This window comes from Chelon labrosus (assembly GCF_963514085.1).
Source record: "Chelon labrosus genome assembly, chromosome: 9".
In the NCBI taxonomy this organism is placed as follows: Eukaryota; Metazoa; Chordata; class Actinopteri; order Mugiliformes; family Mugilidae; genus Chelon; species Chelon labrosus.
Window position 1 is genome coordinate 235839 of NC_140359.1, and position 25054 is coordinate 260892.

At 42.6% G+C, this 25054-nt stretch overlaps 1 protein-coding gene across 3 annotated transcripts in view; it reads left to right on the forward strand.

Annotated features, from left to right (window-relative positions):
• ydjc (YdjC chitooligosaccharide deacetylase homolog) overlaps positions 1-25054 on the forward strand; it is a 103635-nt gene that overhangs the window by 12194 nt on the left and 66387 nt on the right. For 2 of the 3 annotated variants that reach the window (XM_084552150.1, XM_084552152.1), the window contains exons 2-3: positions 15722-15771; positions 16068-16243. In XM_084552150.1, coding sequence (XP_084408276.1) covers positions 16080-16243 — 164 coding nt within the window. In that variant the 5' untranslated portion in view covers positions 15722-15771; positions 16068-16079. The remainder of the gene's footprint in view (positions 1-15721; positions 15772-16067; positions 16244-25054) is intronic. The other variant, XM_084552151.1, reaches the window with a different exon arrangement.

The following is a 25054-nucleotide window of genomic DNA, read 5'->3' on the forward strand; positions in this document are numbered from 1 at the left end:
TCTACCCCGGGATGACGACGGAGGTTGAACGGCCGATCACCTCAGGAGGCCAGCTGCTCACCTCTGAGATGACACGCTGCTCCCGGTCGGCTGGTTCCACAGGTGGTGCTTCACTTTTCCGAAAACGTTCGATAAACTTCCAAACAGGCGTTATTTGAATAAACTGATCACATATTCGGGATCTACACGGTTACTTTCTAGCATGAAAAAATATTAAAACTTAAGTAAGTGACGTATTAACAGCTCTAGAGGGGGAATTAAAACAGCTTTTAGCCCGCTTATTACGATGCCGCTAGAGATCACTAGCGCGGCTAGTCACCCTCAAACGCAACACTGAGTCGTAATTTGGGTGCATGCAAAACGACAACTGTGACCGGAGTGTCGATATTTACTCGACTGCTAGAAGTCACTTAACTTTGAAACGTAACATGAGGTCGTAATACGCCGCTTGTACATACGACTCATGTGGTTGTTTTTTCGAGGAGGACAACTGTCACACAACTGTCGCCAGATGTCAGACGCAGCACCCCTATGCCTTCATGCTGATTTCTGGAGACTTCAACCACTTGTCATTGGACTCACAATATCTGCTTTCGCCCAGTGTGTGGATTGTCCTACCAGGGCAAATAGGACTATTGATCTTCTGTATGCAAACGTGAATTATGCATACATGTACCTTTACCACTGCTAGGGAAATCAGACCACAATCTATTCCTGCTCCAACCTCATTGCAGGCCACTGGTTTCAAGGCAACCCACCACCAAATGCTCCTTCAGGAAATGGTCGCCTGAGACAGAGGAAGCTCTGAAAAACTGCTTTCAGTCCACAGACAAGGGAAGGCCGGCAGACTATCTCGCTGGGAGACCTCAGTATGTTAGATTGGGGAATTGCACGTCCAGGACTAACATCAGCAGCACTGGAGCACCACAGAGGACTGTGCTCTCCCCTGTCCTATTCACTCTGTACACCTCAGACTAAGTACAACACAGAGTTATGTCATATGCAGAAGTTCTCAGATGATACTGCAATTGTGGAGTGTATCAGGGATGGACAAGAACAGGAGTACAAGAATCTAGTGAACAACTTTGTCTCATGGTGCGAAGCGAACCACGTTCGGCTCAATACAGTTAAAACCAAAGAGATGGTTATTCTGTCCTGGCCGCCAGATAGCGAACAAAATGAGAAACCCAGTAGATTTGACTGAGGTTGCTTTACTGACTTTACTGACTGTTATTTTTTGTAAAACTGTAATACAGATGAATTACACAACATGTTACAGTACAACAGAAATGTGTTTAACACTCATTACACTGCAGTAAACACACACCATTATAACATTGTTGGGCCTGGTACTAAGGCACTCAGTATTGGGGTTTGGCTATCATGAATAATTAATAATTATCAAAAATAATTATTTATTATTAAATAATTGGATCTGAATTACTAGATCACCTCGGGGCACCACCCTTCTAGGAAGGGAAAAGATAGCCAATTAATCAAAACAGTCTCATAAATTATACTAAATTGTCAATTTGGAGTTCGGATTAATAATTAACTTAATAACTATAACCAAAATTACCACGTTAACAAGTAGTTACAGTTGAAGGAATTTGGAGTTCTTGGCAGTGTAGAGGTTGGCAATATTCACTCTTGTGCAACATTAAACAGACAGGTATGTTTAAAAGACATTTATTAACAAGAATAAAAGTAAACATACAAGCTAACTACAGTGTACTCAATACAGGTGTGTGTGTGTGTGTGTGTGAGCCAAAATGGCCGCTGGTTGTGTGTGAGCCAAAATGGCCGCCGGTTGTGGGCGTGCCAAGATGGCCGCCGGTTGTGGGTGTGTCAAGATGGCCGCTGGGCCTTGAGGTCTTGAACACAAAGGAAACAATGGCTGCTGAGTGGGGACACTCAGACCATGTGCTGGCCAGTAGATATGTGGAATGTGATAAGGGTTTTATGAGGTGCCAGGTTAGAGGAAGAGAGGTTAGTTAAGCATGCAAGACCCTGAGTCTATGTGTTGCACATTTTAAACTAACATCAAACCACTATACTATAAACAACTCAAACACAAATATCACATTCAATCAAAGTTCTATGCGTAGCTTAGCTTAGCTTGACTAGGCCCAGGTCATACTACCAGTTGGTGGAAAGTCCATTTCTGGTGTGTTGCTCCTTAAGCTGGCTGATGGAAGGGCCGAGCTGGGAAAAGTTGAAGTCCTTGCTGTGTTTTCCTGATAGCAAACGTTGGAGGGAAACCGGCCGCTCCTTGAAGTCCTTTGAAGTGGTTGGTTAGCAGCTCGGTGCTAACTAGCCGTGTGGCTCCTGTCCTTTGAGAGTTTAGCCTGCAAAACCTTTGGTTTGTTGGCTAAAGAGCTGGTGTAGATTCCTCAGCAGGAACTCGCTTCGCTGCTGTATGGAGAACAGGCCTGCAAGTAGTTGCTCTTTGTTAGCAGACTACCTGGCGCCCAGCTGCAGCTTAGCAGCTGGGGGTCTCCACCGGGGAGGTGTGGAGTGGTAGAGGGTAGGAGGATAAGAGAATAAGAGAGACAGAAGACAGGCCAAACAGCGCATTTTATATGACCTGATGACCTCAGAGGTCACATGCCACTGTCAGCCAGTGAACTGCTGAGTCTGTTTTCACACCTAGAGGATTGTGGGATACTGGGGTTTTTCCAGGGCTCCTTTGTTCCCAAGACAAAAGCAGCCATGTGGTTACCTGATTATGCACCACCAGGTTCAGATCCCAACAACATAAATGCACCCATATGAAAGCAATCATAATACAGAAGGCAGCGATAAAGATGCAAATTAACCCATGCAAAACAAATGAAGCTCAACAATGAATTAAATTAGCCATAGCAGCCTAAGTAGCCTCTTGCTAATGGTTAGCTTTGTGATTAACATTAGCATATTTAGAATGGTTTTCGTAATTTAAAATAAATGCCTCAGACACCACATTGAAGATCACAGTGCCGTCAAATAAATAAACCAAGTGCATTCATACTCACTGTTGGTTCCACTTCAAGGCTCAGACAGCTAACTCTGTGGTGGAGCACTTAACCGATGCTTCGACAATGGAAGAGTCTGGTACTTAAAACTGCAGAAACTCAAAACCACCACCAGGGGGAAACTTGTGGAACAATTGTGGATTTCCAAAGCTCACCTGCAGCCTGTAACCATCAACAGGGAGTGTGTAGAGGTGGTTCAGATCTGTTAGTACCTGTTGTAATATTTCTATCTTGCCCACTGGCTAAACCGAATAATAAACTGTAATGGACACTGGCATCTGCTCGTATTGTTTATTCCGCCATCTTGATATACACACTTCAATCTCGCGGGAGTCCATCACGTTGCAGGAGACTATGGTGCCCCTTAGAGGACCCTTCAAAATGTTACATCTCTCTTCTTAATAAAAAACAGAATGATATTCATTTACTGAACACGACACTTGTGCTTACACTTGGTCACATCAACAAACTTCATATTATTATGCCTTGACAAAACGAATCAAGGGTCATGAGTGAACTTTGGTCTCTCATAAAGACATGAATCACACATTAGGGGTAAGTTAACAGATACGTGGAATGTAAGAGGTAAGAGCAATTATCAATACACTAGCATTTTCAAGGGTAACAGGTGAGTATACTTCTTATATTTTCTTTAACATTTCCTAACAGGTATGCAACAAGTATGTAAAGTTAAGTCTGACTTACAACAGTAAGTAAGTTGACCCCGCCTACCCAGGACACTCTTTTCACCAGCCTTCCCTCTGTCAGACTCAGAGTCATGCAAGCCCGCACAAACAGACTTAAACACAGCTTCTTCCCCATGGCTGTGAAAAGACTGCTGCAGGAACCATGACCCACCCACCCCAACCAACCAACCAACCAACCAACCAAACACACATGCACTACCTCCCACACCAAATAAACAGACTTCTGCGTTTTACAGCTGTTCTTTGCACAAGTTTAATACAGACGATATATAATATTTTTACTGCACCTTAACATTTATTACTTACACTGCCTGGCCAAAAAAAAAGTCTACCTGGATTTAACGAAGCAATCAGGTACGAGCCTCCTATTGGATAATTACTGCATGGGTGATTATCGTTCACCTGTCAACAAGTTATTTAACCCCAACTGATGCAATGAGTAGCTTCTCATTTCTTAAACAACCATGTCGAAAGACACATCCTGTGGTCGTGGAAAAGATCTAAGGAGATTGCAGAAACTGCTAAAATTGGGTTAAGAACTGTCCAATGCATTATTCAAAACTGGAAGGATAGTGGGGAACCACCGGCTTCGAGAAAGAAATGTGGTCAGAAAAAAAATCCTGATTGTGATCGGTGATTACTTAAACGTTTGATGAAATCATTCATTCATTCATTCATTCATCTTCTGTAACTGCTTATTCCTGTGAAGGGTCGTGGGGTCTGCTGGAGGCTATCCCAGCTGTCATTGGGCAAGTACACCCTGGATAGGTCTATCGCAGGGCTAACTCAGAGAGACAGACAACCATTCACATTCACATGCAGCCAATTTAGAATCACCAATTAACCTAATGAGCATGTCTTTGGACAGTGGGAGGAACCCGGAGTTCCCGGAGAGAACCCACGCAGACACAGGGAGAACATGCAAACTCCACACAGAACCCGGGACCTTCTCGCTGTGAGGCATCAGTGCTAACCACCTCGCCACTGTGCCGGCCTGATGAAATGAAATCGAAGAAAAACAACAGTACAACTCAGGGCTATATTTAATTTAATAGTGAAAGTAAGAGCATTTCCACATGTACAATCCGAATGAAACTCAAGGGACTGGGACTGAACACATGTGAAGCCTTAAGAAACCACTGATCACTGAGGCTAACTGGAAAAAAGGCTTCGATTTGCTAGGTAGCATAAAGATTGGACTCTAGAGCAATGGAAGAAGTTCCTGTGGTTTGATGAATCCAGATTTCCCCTTTTCCAAAATGATGGGTGCATCAGGGTAAGAAGAGAGACAGATGAAGTGATGCACCCATCATGCCTGGTGCCTACTGTACAAGCTTGTGGGGGCAGTGCTATGATCTGGGGTTGCTGCAGTTGCTCAGGTCTAGGCTCAGCAACATTATGTGCCCAAAGAATGAGGTCAGCTGACTACCTGAATATACTGAATGACCAGGTGTATATTATTCCTATGTAATATAGGCATATTCCAAGGTGACAATGCAAGGATTCATCAGGCTCAAATTGTGAAAGAGTGGTTCAGGGAACATGAGACATCATTTCACACATGGATTGGCCACCACCAGACCAGACCTTAACCCACTGAGAATCTTTTGGATGTGCTGGAGAAGGCTTTGCACAGTGGTCAGACTCTCCAATCATCAATACAAGATCTTGGTGGAAAATTAATGCAGCACTGGATGGAAATAAATCTTGTGACATTGCAAAAGCTTATCGATACAATGCTACAGAGAATGTGTGCTGTAATCAAAGCTAAAGGCGGTCCAATGAGTGGCAACTTTTTTTTTTGGAGTGTATATTACTTTTATTGTTTCTATGCATTGTGACATGTAGCTGCTACAAGACGAGATGCTGCCAAACGGAATTTCATTGTATTCTTGTTCAATGTCAATAAAGCTTCTTCTTCTTCTGCAAATGGTAAGTGAAGTTATAAAAAAAAACAAAGAAACAAACAAACGTCCCTCTCATCCTCTTGGGGTGGTATCTGTGTTAACCCCCATCTTGGGTCATCCTCAAGCTCGGGTCCTCTACCAGGGATCTGTTCTGTGCAGTATCTTAGCTGTTCTTAGGACTGCGCTCTTCTGAACTGAGGCTTCTGATGTTGTTCCTGGGATCTGTTGGAGCCACTCCCCCAGTTTGAGGGTCACTATGAGTGCTCCTACTACCACGGGGACCACGCTCACTTTGACCTTCCACATCTGTTCCAGCTGTTCTTTCAACCCTTGGTACTTTTCAACCTTTTCGTGTTCCTTCTTTCTGATGTTGGCGTCTGCTGGTATCGCCACATCTATCACCACCGCCTTCTTCTGCTCTTTGTCTTCTGCTCTTTGTCTTCTACTACTCTGTCTGGTTGGTTAGCCAGGACGTGTTTATCAGTGTGGAAACTGAAGTCCCACAGCACCTTGGCCCTGTTGTTCTCACTTCTATTCCATACTGGGTACAGATGTTCCTGTACACTATTCCAGCCACTTGGTTGTGTCTCTCCATGTACGCTGACCCGGCTAGCATCTTACACCTTGCTACTATTTGCTGGACCGTCTCAGGGGCATCTTTGCATAGTCTGCATTTTGGGTCTGATCTACTCTTGTAGATCTTGGCCTATATGGCTCTTGTACCTAGGGCCTGTTCTTGTGCTGCCATGATCAGTGCCTCTGTGCTGTCTCTGAGTCCAGCCTTTTCCAGCCATTGGTAGGTCTTCTCGATATCAGCCACTTCTTCAATGTGGCGGTGGTACATGCCATGTAGGGGCTTGTCCCTCCAGGTGTCTGCTCCTCTTCCTCTGCACTCTTATCAGGTTTCTGTTGCCTGAGACATTCACTTAGCAGTTCATCCTTTGTGGCCATTTTTCTGATGTACTCTTGGATTTTTGATGTTTCATCCTAGATATTGGCCTTGATGCTCACTAGTCCTCGGCCTCCCTATTTCCACTTTGTGTACAGATCTTATGAAGGTACAAGTCAGCTTTGGTATTCACGGGGGGTTCCACGTTTCTAGTTGTGTACAGTTCCTTTTCAATCTGCACTTAGTTTTCTTCAGTGCTGTTGAGTGACTTGGATGCATATGCAATTGGCCATCCATCCTGAAGCATGACACCAAGTGGATTTCAAAGCATCCACTTGGAATCTCAGCTCTTTCTGCACTTTACAGTTACAGACGCATCTACCCATTCGCTCACACAAGCACACACACATTCATGCACCCAGTTTCTCCTAGTGTCATGCACTGTGCTTCCATGCTTTCTTTCAGGCTGCTGTCCTGGTGCTTGATGGACTTGCAGGGCAGGGTGTCAACCACTGGTATGTCTTTCCCCGGGCGGTGGATGATGTGAATGTTGTACTTTTGGAGCTGCAGAATCATCCTCTGGAACCAATCCACAGAAAAACTGGTTACAAAGGTTTGTGATCAGATTCTACAGTAACTATGCGCAAATACATGTACTCATGAAACTCTTGCACCCGAAAAGTACTGTGTACAGTTCCTTTTCATTTTATTTTTGTTAGGAGTCAACAATGTTATATACAAAAATCCTCATCACATTGTTACTTATTTTGACCCTGTGCTCCAAATAACTTTTAACATAGTATTTTCAGACAAAACACGTGTACAGTTCCTTTTCAATCTGCACGCAGTGCCGTTGAGTGACTTGGTTCGTGGGCAACCCGCTCTACCTACTGAGCCACAGCCACCCCCGGATTTGGGTGGCTGCATTTCCTGGATTGCCTTAACCTTTTGTGGGTCTGGTTTGACGCCTTCACCTGAGAGCGTGTGTCCAAAGTAGCTGACCTCTGACACACGTGTTTGGCATTTGTCAGGATTTAACGTCACCCTTCTGGTGCTTCTCAGCATGGTCTTTCGGTCCCGCGCTTTGATCTCCCGAAGACCAGGACGTCATCGACTATGGCAGCTAGGTCACTGAGGCCTTCATATGTCTCGTCAATCCGCCTCTGGAACACATCCTGGGCTGGATTGATTTCAAAAGGCAGCCTTAGGAACCTATATCTGCCAAAAGGGGTGTTAATCATTGTTAACAGGGATGACTCAGTGTTCAATTTTATGGCCCAATAGCCAGACCTGGCATCGAGTACCCTGAAGTAGCGTGCTCCAGCCAGCTTGGTGGTGACGTCTTCTAAGGTGGGTAAGGGGTAGTGTGATCTTTGGATTGCCTTTTTGAGGTCTCTGGAGTCCAGGCAGACTCTCAGCTTTCCTGTCTGGGGCTTTTCCATGGCTACAAGAGCATTGACCCATTTTGTGGGCTAAGTCACTCTACAGATGATCAGAATCAGAATCAGGACTTAAGGACTTTATTGCCAAGCATGTTTGTACATACAAGGAATTTGCTTTGGCTCCAGGTTGTAGCGGCTGCACCAAGTCATCAGGCGGTCAGTCTCTAGTCCAGGGGTCGGCAACCTATGGCTAGCGAGCCAGATGTGGCTCTTTTGATGACTGCATCTGGCTTGCAGATAAATCTTAGCTGACATTTCTTAACATGATATGTAATAAATAATTCCGTTGACAGTGTAAAACTGCGGTCAAGTGAGCCGTCGTTCGCAGAAAGCAAGTCAAGCTGGGTTTTTATTGCGTGTCTATTTGTTTACTTACCGTGTCGGGACAGGCCAAAGTGTGAAATGCAAAATGCGAAATGCGAAATGCAAAATGCAACAAAAAAAAATCTTTATATTAATCTTTATTCAGTGGTTTTTGATTCAAACAATAAAACTTCGGTTTTCGTCCCTCTTTATTATTGTACAACATTTCAAGTGATTTTACTGTGAAGAAAAATAGTGACAAACACGAAAATCCGACTGCGGCTGGCTTGACTCGCTTTCTGTGAATGATGGCTCACTTGACCGCAGTATTTTAAAGTAAAAAAATAAAAATAAATCAGTGTTAAAAAGGTTCAAAATATTAAACATTCTCATACATTTTAATCCATCCATTTATTTTATTTCTGGTAGCCTACACGGGTCGTTGTGAGGTCAAGAAGTAAACTTCCCTTCTTTTAATTAAATAGTCAGCTAGCTAATTTATACAGAGCAAACCATTTTGACAAAGAAGATGGCGAAAAGAAAAAAAGCTGAGGAGTACCGTACATTTCAGCACGAATGGACAGAAGAATTCGCCTTTGTGGAGAGAGTAGGTTCAGCGGTGTGTCTAATATGCAATGATAAAATTTAATCGATGAAACGGTCAAATATAAAGCGGCACTTCGACACACGCCATGCTACACCTGCATCGAAATATCCAGCGGAGGACAGCAGGAAGAAGGCATGCCAAGAGCTACTGTGCAGAGTGCAAGCTAGTCAGCAGCAACTCCGTGTATGGACCAGACAAGGTGACTGAAATTCGGCTAGCTTTGCTGGTTCCTCAGCAATAGTGAGGAATGGAAAGCCATTCACAGATGGCGAGTATGCCAAAACATTCATGCTTGATGTGGCCAATGAACTTTTTGACGACTTTTCGGACAAAGACAAGATAATCAAATGAACAAAAGACATGCCTCTGTCAGCAAAAACTGTTCACAATCGTACCATAATGATGGCAAATCAAATGGAGGAGACACAAGTGAAGGACATAAATGCAGCGCCATACTTTTCCCTCGCTTTGGATGAGTCAACAGACGTAAGCCATTTATCCCACTTCAGTGTGATTGCAAGGTATGCTGCCGGTGACACACTGCGTGAGGAAAGTCTTGCTGTTTTGCCAATGAAAGGGTCAACAATAGGGGAGGATTTATTCAAGTCTTTCATTGAGTTCACTAAAGAAAAAAATCTACCAATGGATAAGCTTATTTCGGTGTGTACTGATTGTGCTCCGTGTATGGTGGGGAAAAACATAGGATTTGTAGCGCTTCTTCATCAACATGAAAATAGACCCATGCTAAGTTTTCATTGCATTCTACATCAGGAAGCGCTTTGTGTTTGAATGTGTGGCAAGCAGCTTGGTAAGGTGATGTCGCTGGTCATTCAGGTGGTCAACTTCATTGTTGCCTGAGCTTTAAATGATCGCCAAATGACACTGTTGGATGACGTTGGGAATAATTATTCTGGTCAGGTTTTGCTGAGCAATGTGCGTTGGTTGTCAAGAGGGAAGGTTCTCAGCCCTTTTGTGGCTTGCCTGAGCGAAATCTGGACTTTTCTTGAAATGAAAGAGCATCCTGAGCTAGCTAACACTGAGTGGCTCCTGAAGTTTTACAATCTCGTGGACATGACTGAACATCTGAACCAGCTCAATGTGAAAATGCAAGGCACTGGAAATACAGTCGTATCCCTTCAACAAGCAGTGTTTGCATTGAAAACAAGTTGGAACTCTTTATCGTGGATATTGAAACAGGTCGCTTACTACACTTTGAAAAACAGAGAATTTAAAGATGCGTGCACAGCAAGTGGAGAGCTGGTGAGCAAACACAGGTGGACAGAAATGAAAAAACTTCAACACGCAGACTAGCTGATTGTCAAAACTTGGAACAAGCTTCCTGTCACATACCACACACTGCAGTGTGTGAGTATTGCTGTATTGACCATGTTTGGCTCTATGTATGCATGTGAGCAGTCGTTCTCACATCTAAAAAACATCAAGACCAACCTATAATCAGATGGAAGAATCGGCGCCTGCATGAAGCTTAACCTCACCACGTATCAACCAGACTACAAAGCCCTCAGCAAAACCAAGCAGCACCAGAAGTCGCATTAATGGTAATAGGTATTTTATTATCGATAAGCTTCAGTATAACGTTTTTAAAAAGAAAGAGACTTATTATACTCTAAAATTGTTGGTCAAAAAATACACGCATTTAGTTGTATTCAGTGCTCTCTCAGCCAAAAAGCTTGCTGACCCCTGCTCTAGTCTGTAGGCACTCTCGTCTCCATCTCAGATGAGCCCGATGAGGGTGGTGTAATCTGCAAATTTCGGGAGCTTGACAGACTCGTGACTGGAGGTGCAGCTGTTTGTGTACAGGAAGAAGAGCAGAGGTGAAAGGACACAGCCTTGAGGGAAAACCGTGCTGATGGTATGGGAGTCTGAGATGTGTTTTTCCTCACATGCTGCCTCCTGTCAGACAGGAAGTCTGTGATCCACCTGCAGATGGAGTCAGGCACGGTCAGCTGGAAGAGTTTGTCCTGTAGTAGAGACAGAACAACCGTGTTGAAGGCCGAGCTGAAATCCACAAACAGGACCCTGGCATATGATCTGGGGGAGTCCAGGTGCTGGAGGATGAGGTGGAGGGACAGGTTGACGGCGTCATCCACAGATCTGTTTGATCTGTAGGGGAACTGCAGGGGGTCCAGGAATGAGTCTGTTAAATCCTTAAAGTGTGAAAGCACAAGGCGCTCAAAAGACTTCATCACAACCGATGTCAGGGCAACAGGGCAGTAGTCATGGAGTCCAGTGGTCCTTGGCTTTTTGGGGACTGGGATGATGGTGGAGGCCTTGAAGCAAGCAGGCACGTGACATGACTTCAGTGAGATGTTAAAGATATCCGTGAACACTGAAGAGAGCTGTTCAGCACAGTGCTTCAAGGTGGATGGAGTCACAGCATCTGGTCAATTAAATTTTATTTATATAGCGTCAATAACAATACAAATCGTCTCCAGACGCTTTACAAAACCCGGCCTGAAACCCCCAGGGCAAGCCTGAAGGCGACGGTGGCAAGTAAAAACTCCCTTTTAACAGGAAGAAACCTTGAGCAGAACCTAGCTCATATGGAGGGACCCATCTGCCTAAGGCCAGCCGGGTACAGACAGTAAAGAGATAGAAGAGAGCAGCAGGAGAAACGAGATAAACATATATCTGTCATAGATACATACATCTAACTAAAGCGGACATGTGGAATCTTATGATACAAACTTATGATGTTACATGACAGTTTGAAAATGTAAGAGGAATCATAGACAGGTTGGAAAATTGTTCATTCAGGTAGGAGTGGATAACTGCAGGAGGCCATGAAGACTTGGAAAGCTGATGAGACCACGACAACAGATGTAGTATGGAGCTCCACAGGAAACACACAACTCCAGTCCAGCAGCCTTGCGAGGGTTCTGCCTCGCAAATAGCCTCTTCACGTCCTTCTCCAGGATGGTGAGAGGTGAGATGGAGGAGGAAGGCTCTGAGTTCAACGGCTGTGAGGAAGCCTTGGCCATTGTTGTTGTCGGGGAGGAGGGGGCACTGGTGTGAGGGCCTGTGAGGTTTCACATCACCAGTGCTGGTGGGAGGGGTGGTGGTCGTTACACTGTCCCATTGTCTTTCAAAACGGGGGGGGGGGGCTTGTAGTTTGTGATGTTCTTGAAGCCCCTCCAGACAGAGCTCGAGTCGTTAGCTGCAAACTGTCGTTTAGCTTCCCTCACTGCTTTGTTAAACTTGTACTTTGACACTTTGAATTTCTCTCTGTCTCCACTCCTGAATGCCTTCTCCTTCTCCAATCTGAGGTGCCTGAGTTTGGCTGTGAACCACAGTTTGTCATTGTTATAACTCACCCTGGTGTGTGTTGGAATAAAGCAGTCCTCACAGAAGCTGATGTATGATGTCACTGCTTCTGTGTACTCATCCAAACAGTTTGTTGCCGCCTTGAAAGTGTCCCAGTCAGTACAGTCCAAACATGTCCTTAAGCCAGATCTCGGTGAAGCAGAGGACTGAAGATGTAGAAAGGTCTGTTTTTCCCCATCTGTAGCTGTAGTTCTTCTAGCTTGTTGCACAGTGAGCGCACATTAGAGAGGAAAAGTGCGATGTCTGCACTGACAGAGGCGCACTAGTGCACCAGCACGTTTTCCTCTCCTGCGTCATCACCTGTGTATTGCGTTGGCAAAGGTGAGCGCACCTTTGACCAGTATGTCCAAAATATCACCAGATGGAGCAATTAAATCAGGGAATTTAATTGCATGTGTTCCTCACACAACAAAAAACAGGATTAACAAACAAAAAAACAAAACAAAGTAGAGCGCACCAAAACACAGTGGCTACTATCTTCGGCGCCATCTAGTTTATGATGTTGCTTGCCTCCATCCTGTCGAGTTCCCGTTTCAGTATGTCTCATAGTGCAATGGGAACTCTGTGTGGTGGATATTGGTGTGGTGCTTGGGTCGACATGGAGGTTGCACTCCCTTGGGAACTCTCCTATGCCCTGGAAAACATCAGCGTATTCCTTAAGAAGGCTCCCAGACTGGGGTCTCATTCCTAAAATGCTTTGGTGTCAACTATGTGGAATTTGAGCATCATGGAATAATCTATGTGTTTACATAACAGGCTGCAGGTGCCCTTGATTTCAGCAGTTCCCTTCTATAGGCAGTGAGCCACTGGATGGCTGGTTTCTCTGTGACATCTTTCAACAGTCTTTTGAACATGAATTCTGGGATGGCATTAATCTGTGTGCCAGTGTCTATTTTGAATTTCATAGTCCATGTTCCAATTCCAGTTTCAGCATACTCTTGTTCATTGCTTTCTCCTGTGTATTCGGTTGTGAGCCCATCAATAAACACTTCTGCCTGCTTATCTGTGGCATCTTCATCCAGCGTGTGTATAGCTTTTGTGTTTTTGTGTGTGTGAGTCTTTGTGTGCATGTATTGTGTTGGGCTTGTGTACTAAGGGCACTAAATATTGGGGTTTGGCTATCATAAATAATTAATAATTATCCAAAGTAGTTATTTATTATTAAATAATTAGATCTAAAGACATTAGATCACCTCGGGGCACCACCCTTCTGAGAAGGGAAAAGATAGCAAATTCATCAATTCAGTCTCATAATATTTACTAAATTGTCACTTTGGTACTCTAATGAATAATTAATAACTATAACCAAAATTAACAACTAGTTAAGGTTTTTAGGAATTTGGAGTTCTTGACAGTGTAGAGGTTGGCAAAATTGATTCTTGTGCTTAAACAGACAACAGGTATGTGTAAAAGATATTTATTACAAGAATAAAAGTAAAAACAGACAATCAACTACAGAGCACTTTATACATTGGTGTGTGTGTGTGTGTGTGTCAAAATGGCTGCTGAGGCTTTGAGGCCTTGAACAAAGATGGCTATCCAAGTAGGAACACTCAGACCACGTGCTTGCTGAGTGTATGTGTGGAATGTGACAAGAATGTTTTATGAGGTGCCAGGTTAGAGGAAGAATGGTTTAGCTTAGCATACAATAGACCCTGAGTCTGTGTGTTGCATAACCTAAACTAACATCATCTCCAGAGAAGAGGTGCCATGCTTCTGGCAGTTTCGAAGAATCCCAGTCAATGCTGGGTGCTGGAACGCCGTAAGTATCCATTTTATGATCGGAAGGTGATTATTTGAGCCTCTACTCTGACATCATGTAATATTTCTATCTTGCCCACTGGCTAAACTAAACTTTTAATAATCTGTAATGGACACTGGCATGTGCTTGTATTGTTTATTCGGTCATCTTGATATACACACTCCAATCTCGCGGGAGTCCATGATGTTGCATGAGACTGCGATGTCCCTTAGGGCAGTGGCCCCCAACCTTTTTTGCGCCACGGACCGGTTTAATGTCAGACAATATTTTCACGGACCGGAAGGTGTAGCAGATAAAAACAAAATAAAATGATAAGGCCGGCATAAAAACTGTAGTATTTTCTCTATAAAATAATAATAATAATAAACGTAAATCCACTGTGTATTCATGTGCAACTTTATTAGCAGCGTCCTAATAACGTCACACCAACAACCGAACATGACATGAGTAACATCGTCTCTGCCCCAACGCTCTCTGGTCGCTATGGTAATGTTAAAACATGCCTTCAAAATAAGACACACCACAAAAACAAAAAGTGCATGAAAATACTAGCTACTCACAATGGCACTGAATCAGTGGGAGCCCTGCGCTTGTTTTGATGCAACACGATGGTCCCATCTTGGGGTAATGGGAAACAATGAAACCCGAAGTGTGTTACTTATGTCCAGTCTGCTTCGTAATTTTGTTTTGGTTGCTGTCACTGCAGAAAACCCTGCTTCACACAGACAAGATGTCGAAAATGGCAACAGCGTTTTCAATGCTGTTGTGGCGATCTCGGGGTATTCTGCCATGACTTTAATCCAGAACACCGGCAGAGTTGTTGTCTCGAACGGACGTTTAAGGCCCCCGGTACCGGTACCGGTACCGGTCCGCGGCCCGGGGTTGGGGATCACTGCCTTAGGGACCCTTCAATATGTTACACCTGGGTCTACAGCTAGATTACAAACTGGACTGTCAACTAACATAGACTCAGTATACAAAGAAGGTCAGAGCCGTCTCTTGGCAGAGCCAAGGACCTTGAACAAATCATAAATAATTAATAATTATCCATCATGAACAATGTCCACCACCCTCTACACCACACCATAGTCAGGCAGAGAAGCTCGTTCAGTGACAGGCTGCTGTCTCTGTCCTGCACCACGGACAGGTTGAGGAGGTCGTTTGTCCCTAAGGCCTTAACACTATACAATGCCACCCTAGGGGTGTGGGTTTGGTACAATGAGAAAAAAGCAACAAAAAATTTGTATAAACACGTATAAAACTAGCTTTTGTCATTTATTTTGAACAGACACCAATAGACTGTTATAAAAGTAAAAATAACAAACCATTCATTCATTTTGTTCATACAGAGGAAAAGAAAAAGCAGAATTTCTTGTAGGGATAAACTGAGGTAGTCAGGTAGCAACTAGGCTAACTTCATTATAAGAAACTAACCAAACAAACTTGTTACACACACGTTTTTTTTTTTCCTTGCACCTGTGACAGACGTACCGGGGTACGTCTTATGTGAGTTAGTATGTTTGATGTGTTTACAGCAACTTACCGCACCTCCGCAAAACATCGTTGGCAGACAGTCTTTGTCCGGTCCACCACTCACTTTGGTTTCACTTGCACCGGGAAACCAAAGTGTTCCTACACTGATGATTTAAATGAAGCTGGCAGCTCTTCTAATGGCACACTTCTCTTAGTACATCCATGCTCCACACTCTCAATTACTTTTCTTCTTTGTTTTAATTCTTCTGTAGGCTAATGACAGCTGCCAGCTTTCAGGCTCATTACCGCCACCTGGATTGAAGTGAGGACTCGACTTTTTTTTTTTTTTAAATAGGCTACTCACTCAGTTGTATTCGCCGTATGACTGCGTGCACCGAACCGTGATACCGCGGGACAAATACAAATACTGTTACACCCCTAATATATACACACACACACACACACACATATATATTATATAGTTTTATTATTTAGTTTAGTTTAATTATTATTCCAGATCTGTTTTATGTGATGAAGCTACTGGACGCTGAATTTCCATCTATCTATTCCTGAATTTCTGCCTAATGAGTGTTAATTTCTCCTCTGTATCCACCACAGACAACAGCAATAATGCCACCACCCAGAATGATGCTAGTTGTGACGGGAGATGATTTTGGCTACTGCCCTAGGAGGAACCAGGGTATTGTGGATTGCTTCCAGGCTGGAGGCATTTCAAATGTGTCACTACTGGTTAATGCCTCTGCTGCCAAACAGGCAGCACATCTGGCCAAAAGGTAGGGTAGTGTAAAATTGTTGTTTTAAGTAGATTTAAGATCTACTTAAAACAAAAAAGCAAGTGATAATATACTGTAGATTTGCTTGTTTGGTGGTATATTTATATTACTTCATCACATAACTACTAACATCTATTGCATAATGTGACACTGAGACAACTCCTGGGTAGCTGTTGGGGCTCTCGGTGCAGGTGAAACAGACCATACTTTAGGAGCCAAAACAATTCTGTCATTAGAAAGAAAAAGTAAGAGCAGCCGAATAAACAGTTCCATTACACCCCAAGGAAAAAAAAGTTTGTTTAGCAGTATAGACCAACATAGATGACCACAGGAAACAAGATCATCGCAGGATCCTTTCCATGGTAAAGAAAAACTCCTTTACCATGTCCAGTCAATTGAAGACAACTCTCCGTGAGGTAGACATTATCCAAACTTTCCATAAAATAAAGACTACACCTCCATACACCACATCTTTGGATGGATGAAATTAAGATCAACCTAATACACACAAGAAAAATATAAGCAAAATGTATAAAGCCCTGGAAAGGCTCATGATCTGAAGCTCATAATAACTGACAATGTCAATTTCCCTGCGGGAACCTCCCAAAGGATCAATAAAGTTGTGTATCTATATCATCTATTTTGACTGACAGGGTCATAAAAATCCTGTCATAATCTATTTTTACCTGTCACTTTAATTTTTTAAAATGATAATAATGACTTATTCAATAACATTTAAATTTCAATAACTTTAAGTTCTTTTTCAGAACAGTATTGACTTTAAATGGTTAAAAAAAAAAAGAAGTTTGGGCTGCCGACACATCTTGTCCGTACTCGGACCTGGACTGCTAGGCTAACAGCTCTTAGATGACACCGTAGGGTTGAAGTGCTTCGGTGGTATGCAAACTTTTTTCTTTTGCACAATTTGTACAAACGCCCGCTTTTATCAAGGCTTCCATCAGGTAATTTTTTTAAATAAAATTTGCTTTCCATCAGTCCTAGCAACGTGCTTTCATCCGATTTCTCGATTCTGGTAGCCGTAGGCGCATAAATATAAATATGTACATATATATTGTATATATGTCTATGGTTAGCCGCACAGACATATATACATAGACGCCTCATTGAGCGGGTTGGCCCGTTGTTGCGTTACGTCAACGTCGCCGCCATATTGGAGGAGGCAGCTCTGTTCCGTGGACCAATAATTCAATTCAATTCAATTCAATTTTATTTATATAGCGTCAAAAACAATACAAATCGTCTCAAGACGCTTTACAAAAACCCGGCCTGAAACCCCCAGAGCAAGCCTGAAGGCGACGGTGTCAAGGAAAAACTCCCTTTTAACAGGAAGAAACCTCGAGCAGAACCCAGCTCATATGGAGGGACCCATCTGCCTAAGGCCAGCCGGGTACAGACAGAAGAAAGAGAGAAGAGAACAGCAAAGAGAGAAGAGAACAGCAAGATAAACATACATCTGTCATAGATACACATATCTGACTAAAGTGTACATGTGGAATCTTATGATACAAACTGATGATGTTACATGACAGTTTGAAAATGTAAGAGGAATCATAGGCAGGTTGGAGAATTGTTCATTCAGGTAGGAGTGGATAACTGCAGGATTCCATGAAGACTGGGCAGGCTGATGAGACCGCGACAACAGATGTAGTATAGAGCTCCACAGGAAACACACCACTCCAGGCCAGAGATACTCACAAGAAGAGGGGGGAAGGGGGGGGAAGGGGGGGGGGGGAAGGGGGGTGGGACACACACAGCAGTAAACATTCTACATAGTAATAGCACAGAATTGTATGACTAGTAGTAGATAGGAAATTAGAGGGCAAGAGCTCTGTGCCAGAGAAAAGAAAGTGGAGGATGCGAGAGAGGAGAGAGAAGAAAGAAGGAGGACATGTGTTTGGTGCATCGTCCCCCAGCAGCCTAGGCCTATAGCAGCATAACTAAGGGATGGTTTAGTCCAGCCCTAACTATAAGACTGATCAAAAAGGAAAGTCTTAAGCCTGACCTTAAAAATAGAGAGGGAGCTGGTTCCACAGGAGAGGAGCCTGATAGCTGAAAGCTCTACCTCCCATTCTACTTTTTGAAATTCTAGGAACCACAAGTAGGCCTGCACTTTCAGACCGAAGTGATCTGCTGGGATGATATGGTACAATAAGGTCTTTAAGATACGATGGAGCTAGGCCTTTAAGGGCCAATGGAGTGAACTTTATTATGCGTTTTCTACAAAGTGCTGTAAACTAATGCCTCTCATTTACGCATTCACACACGAATGTATATATTCAGGAAACCGATAGGAACCAAAAACAATGTCTGTAATATTCTGAGTAGTTAATGTCACAGACGCTCTTTTTGGTTCCTATCAGTTCCCTGAATTTATACGTTTGTGTGTGAATGTGTAAATGCTTATAGTACTTTATAGAAGATGCTTAATAAAGTCCATTCCATTGACTCGTATTGGTTTGCGGGACAGAGCTGCCTCCTCCAATATGGCGGCGACATTGGCGGTCGGTCCAGTGCTCAGTGAGGCGTCTATGTATATATGTATATGGTTAGCCGAACTCTGACGTGTGCGTCAGTGTAATCGGTGTACCAGGAAATCGTGCATTGACAAAAGTTCTGCGATGTTTGGAACAAAAACTGCGATTAGAGACAAGAGCCAATTAATAACCTCACTCGCCACCAAGTGGTCAGGGGTGTGAATTGCAATCTGTCAAAATGACGGATGGCCTTCAGATTTTTCCGTCACAGTTTAAAAAAAAAACAGTCAATGACGGAAAATATTCGGTTAACGTGACCCCTGATTGGTAGATAACAAACTACCCCAATCTACTTTTAAGTTGTATGCTGCAGCTGGCTAAGCCCCCTTTGTAAGAAATCATTTGGCAATTAAGTTGGATTCTCAACATGTTTCTAAAAATAGCAGTTCTCATGCCCTTATCTGAGCGACTAACCTATGCATGTTGTCCCGCCATCTTGTCTTACAATCAGGGAAGACAAGAGTACAGTGCATCCGGAAAGTGTGACAAAGTGGGTGAGAACACACCATTTGTCCCTTTACATTTTATTTTCATTTGAGTTAGCATGCTTGTGTAGCATTTGTTTGATCCAGTATTCCATCTGGCTTCTGTAATATGCAGGCACATTCTATCCCGGGTTTGTTTGAGTTTGCATTTTACAAGTTTATAGATTATTTACATCAATTTTGCTGGATAAAATCATACACAGACAAGTATTGTTAAAGTTAAATTTAGTATTAGTTCAAGTCAACTTCATACTGACCTTGTGGTCAAGTGGCAAAAGGAGGAAGTGCTGTACTACCTGCTTTTATAACCTTGATGACCTCATCAGTGATGTCAGAAGGTAATACCATTTACAGGGAGAGTATTGGTATTATGGAGTGGGAAATGTTTAAGTGTTAAGATTGTCTTGAGTATCTGATATCAAAGATGTGTGTGAAAAGGATGAGTTCATTGCCTAATGTTTGATGAGTGAAAATGATTAATGTGAATTCTTACCTTTTCCCAGAGGAAAGGGGGATCTTCCCTGCTGTTTGGTTGAATCCAGGTGGATTCGGTCTTCTTCTCCCAGTTGGCAAGGAGAAGCTCAGTTCAGTTTAGGTGGCAGAGAGAGAAGATGCTACAAGTGCAGGAGAGGGCACATTGTGTTCTTTTACTTTGTTGAGTTTATTTTTTTTTTCAGTTAAGATGAGTTAACTGTTTCCTTTGATACTCTTGTAAATACCTTCTTTTTGGTTCGATGCACATTTTGGTGACACTCTTTTGTAAAAATAAAAGCACTATTTTGATACCGAGACCTTGCGTTTTGAGTCTGCCTCCTAAAACTCTGTCACTCTGGCCAGACTCCCCACAGAAAGTAATCACAGCTTTCCTCTCAAAAAAACTTTTTTAACTTTGTCATTGTGGGGTGTTGTGTGTAGAACAATGAGGAAAAAATTAATTGAATCCATTTTGGAATAATGCTGTAACATAACAAAATGTGGAAAAAGTGAAGCCCTGTGAATACTTTCTGGGTGCACTGTTTGACTATTTTGGCAGTAGACCAGTAAGTAGGAGCAATTCTTGTCAGAGATGAGGGCTCTGCAAGTCTACTGCAAGACCTAAAGGCTCCCACTAACAACAATCTGTTGCAAGACACAACAGGACACCCTCGGAAGGTCCATGTCCATTCTCTGATGAGTCAGAACTGTTTTGGAGGCACAAGGCAGACCTACAATATTAGGCAATTATGCCTGATCGGTGTATTTGGTGGTTATTTAGGGCTCAAGCAGGCCACATATGGGCAGTAATATAGTGGTTCGTCAGTGGTTTTGTTTTTTCCAGCTGTTGTTGGCAATTTATTACCTTTGTCTTGTGACCACTGGTAGGATCTCACCTCTCTGTCTAATAGTCACTGAGAAAGCTGGTCATGGTAATTCACTTTGTTTGGCATCTTCATTATCAGCCAATTCCTTGTTTTACTGGATGGTGAAGCTGGATGTCTGTGCTGAGTTGTTCCGCCTTTGTATCTGCCAAAGTTTTCTTCGTGTGGGCTATGTTGTGTCATCTTTTTAACAGCTTTTATATAAAACTTTCTTTTTATTAAGTTACCGGTTCTTTTTCCAACAGTAAAGAACAGAAAAAGGACAAAAAATGGACAGAATATAAGCGACCAGACAGGTTGACAGCATTGACACAGGCCATTTGTTTGCGTAAATTGGAGTGATCAATCACATAGGCAACGAGTTACACATCCAAAAAAGGTTCAAAAAAGGCAACTGGACTTGTAGAGTTTTTTGAGAAGACGTTTCACCACTGGTTTCTGGTTGTTAACATAACAGGCAAGTTTCAGGAGGAGTTCCTATTTAAACCTCAGACTTCCCACCAGTCCCCTAGAACTGAAGAAGCCATTCGGATGAGCGGTGAAACGTCTTCTCAAAAAACTCTACAAGTCAAGTTGCCTTTTTTGAATCTTTTTTGGATATACCATGACCTGGATGACTGAGAACCTTCACAGACATAACGAGTTACACATCAACAAATATGAAGTCCACTTTTCCGGGTATTTTGTATACTGTTCCGCCCTTAGTCAGTTTTTTCATGCATTGCATTTCATTAACAATGGTGATCCAGTCCTTCCTTGAAGGTAGATTTGTCTGCAGCCATTTCCGTGTGATGGCCTTCTTGCTCGCTACCAAGAGTATTTAATAAAGATAATTGTCCTGGTCCATAAGTCCAACTGGGATTTTACCCAAATACAGTGTAAGAAAGGAAAAATCAATTTGTGATATTAAATGCTTACTGTCTTTAGCCTTATATGCAACTGTAAATATACTAATCAGATTGGAATCCCTGTTGTCTGTTTGTTTGATTTCCTTGCTGAATAGTCTCTCACCTGAAAGTACCTGAACATATCCTCTCTTCCCAGTCTGTGTGATTTAGAGATTTGGGTAAAGGGTTGTAGGCCATCATTGTCCGTTATAGTGCAGTAGGCTGTCATACCATTGCGTGTCCGTTGCCTGAATCGCTTATCTAAAACTGATGGTACAAACTCTGAGTCATATGCCATCCATTTCAATATTTTTCAATAAGTTTAAGTTTTTTACAGGTGCTAGACCACACCCCAAGGGAAACCCTGGTCCAGCGGTTTATTTGATCCAGATGAGGATTGTGGTGTTGGCAGTTACCTAATAAAGACTGTAATGGTGCTTCAGATTGCATTAACTCCAAATCTTTCCATTTGGCGAGGTAACTTGGATTACACCAGCAAACTAGGGGTCTTAGTTGGGCAGCAATATAATAGTCCTCCACACATGGTAGAGAGAGTCCGCCCTCATCCTTGGGTAGCTGCAGGATCTTATATTTAATTCGGGGCCTCTTACTGTTCCAGGCAAATCTTGATATCATTCTGTTCCATTCCCTAAAATCCTTTGGTGGGACCTCTGCAGGAAGTGACTGGAATAAGTACAGAAGCTGGGGAAGGATTTTTATCGTTTCAATTCTATTAGACATGCCTAGGGGCAGTGTTGTCCAACTATCTAGATCTGCTTTGAAAGTCTTCATAACTGGATCGTAATTCGTCTTATATATTTTGGAGACGTCTTTAGGGATCCAAATTCCCAGATATTTAATAGCGGGGGTGTCCCATTTAAAGTCAAATCTGCCTTTCAAGTCAGCATTTGGCGTAAAGTTATAAGAGAGTATCTGGGTCTTATGTGTATTAAATTTATACCCAGAATATGAACCAAACTGTATCAGAAGAGACATCAGTTTAGGTGCACTTCTCTGTAAGTCAGTCAAAGTGAGCAATATGTCATCGGCAAACAGGCTAATCTTGTATTCATTATCTCCAATTGAAATCCCCTTAATCTCTGGGTCCTCCCTTATTGCCTGAGCTAAGGGCTCTATAAAGAGCGCAAAGAGGGCGGGGCTCAGCGGGCAGCCCTGGCGGCATCCTCTCTCTAGCCTGATGGACTGTGTTAGGTGACCATTGATTCTTATTCTAGCAGTGGGGTTTGAATAAAGTGATCTAATACACTGAACAGGTTTTTCGTTAAAACCAAAACGTTGCAGTACTTGGTAAAGATAGCTCCATCCAACCGAATCAAACGCTTTCTCCACATCTAAACTGATCAGCGTTGCACTAACATTTTCCTTGATCTGTCTGTGAAGGTTCTCAGTCATCCAGGTCATGGTATATCCAACAAAGGTTCAAAAAAAGGCAACTGGACTGTGAGAGTTTTTTGAAAAGACGTTTCAAACCCTGTTTGGTCTAGGTCTGTCATTTCCGAGACAACATGCTCTATCCTTTTGGCCATAATTGAGGCAAATAATTTATAGTCTGTATTCAAAATGGATATTTGCCTATATGAACTACATTCTCCCTTGTCCTTACCTTCCTTAGGAATTATTGATATTACTGGCTTGCTCCAAGACTGGGACATCTGGCCTGCCTCAAGGGTGTGATTAAAGCATCTGAGAAGAAGTGGCATCAACTCTGGCTTAAATGTTTTATACCGTTCACTAACAAATCCATCTGACCCAGGTGTTCTGTTGGTCTTTAGTCAAGAAACAGCGCTACCCAATTCAGCGGCTGTTATTTCAGCAGTCAGTACGATATTCTGTTGTTCTCTTATTGAGGGAAGATCCAGATGTTTTAAGAACTAAACAATTACAGAGTCATCAGCTTTGTCAGGTTGGGTATATAAATCCTTATAGTAGACTTCAAATGCTTCCTGAATTTCTCCTAGCTTATGGCAGACTTTGTTGTTTTTGGGGTTTCTTATTTTATGAACAGTTCTTACTGCTTGTTGCTTATGTAGTCTCCAAGACAGAAGCTTCATAGCCTTTGGGCCAGTTTCATAATATTTTTGTTTAGTAAACCTCATTTTTTTCTCATTGTCTTCATCATAGATCTGATTTAATTCTTGTTTTATACATTTTAGTTGGGCATATTTGTGGGTCTCTTTGAGTCGAATGTTGAGTTTCCAGGTTCTTCACTTTTTAACTGCAGTTCTTAAGTGTTTATGTTTCCCCTTTTTCCTATGAGCTGCAAAGGCTATGAGTTTACGCCTAAGTACCGCCTTCCAGGCATCCCACAGGACATTTGGTGATACTGTTCCATTATCATTATTTAGCAAGTATTCTTTTGGCACTTCTTTTATATATTCTTTACAAACTCTATTGTTCAGTAAGCTAGTATTGAGCCTCCATAGAGTATTCTTCCTTTTATTATCTAGATGCAGTGAGAGGTATACTCCTGAGTGGTCTGAGACATCTCTAACACCTATCTTGCATTCACTTACTCTGTGTATATCTGCAGCTGAGATAAAAAAAAAAAAAAAAAATCCAGTCTGGAATATTCTCTGTGGCAAGGGGAACAGTAAGTAAATTGCTTGTTTGTGGGGTGTAGCTCCCTCGATAGATCTATCCTACCAAATTCCTTTAGCATTTTTCGCATGAATATTGAATTTTGATTTCTCCTCTTGTGTAGATTTGTTGAGTCAAGTCTAGGTTGTAATTGGATATTCAAGTCACCCCCACAGATTAAAGTTCCTGATGACTCAAGGGCTAATAAATCAAATATTTTTTTAATAAATAATCGGTCATGCCCTGGTGGCATATATACATTTAACAGGGTAACCTCTTTGTGGTCAATCTTGCCTTTGACTAAGATATAGCGACCCTCCTTATCCTTAATTTGATCAGTTAATTAGGGCCCGAGCAACGAAGTGCAGGGGCCCAACGGGGCCATGCAACGGAGTTGCAAGGACCCTATTGTTTTCGTACTTTCTGCGGCTTTCCTCCAATGAAATCATGCCTGAACATGCACGAAAAGTCCTGAAAATTTGCAGATGCCTTTGTTCGGCCGAAAATTTTAATGTATAAGGACCTTGAGCACGGGGCGTGGCAAAATGGCTCTGTAGCGCCATCTTCAGACCACCTCCTGAAGCCCGTTGCATCTAAAAATCTGGAAATATGTCACATATATGTAACATCCCAGGACGCACAAAAAAGTCAGTTGGAGCCATATTCTAAACCCAACAGGAAGTCTGTTATTTTGATAAAACTGTGAAAGTTGGACAAAACTTTGGTTGTGTCTTGGTTGCCCTCAGGCTTTATCAGATTGACTTCAAAATTTGGAAATAGGTTGTCGAAAGATAGGCGAAGGAACCTGACATAAGTTTTTGACTTTTCGTCGAAGTGGCGTGGGTGTTCTGGCCCCTCAAAGTTTCATGACTCGTCATGAAACAGGAAGTTGCATTAAACGTGCTGTAATTCAGTCCAAACTGCATTA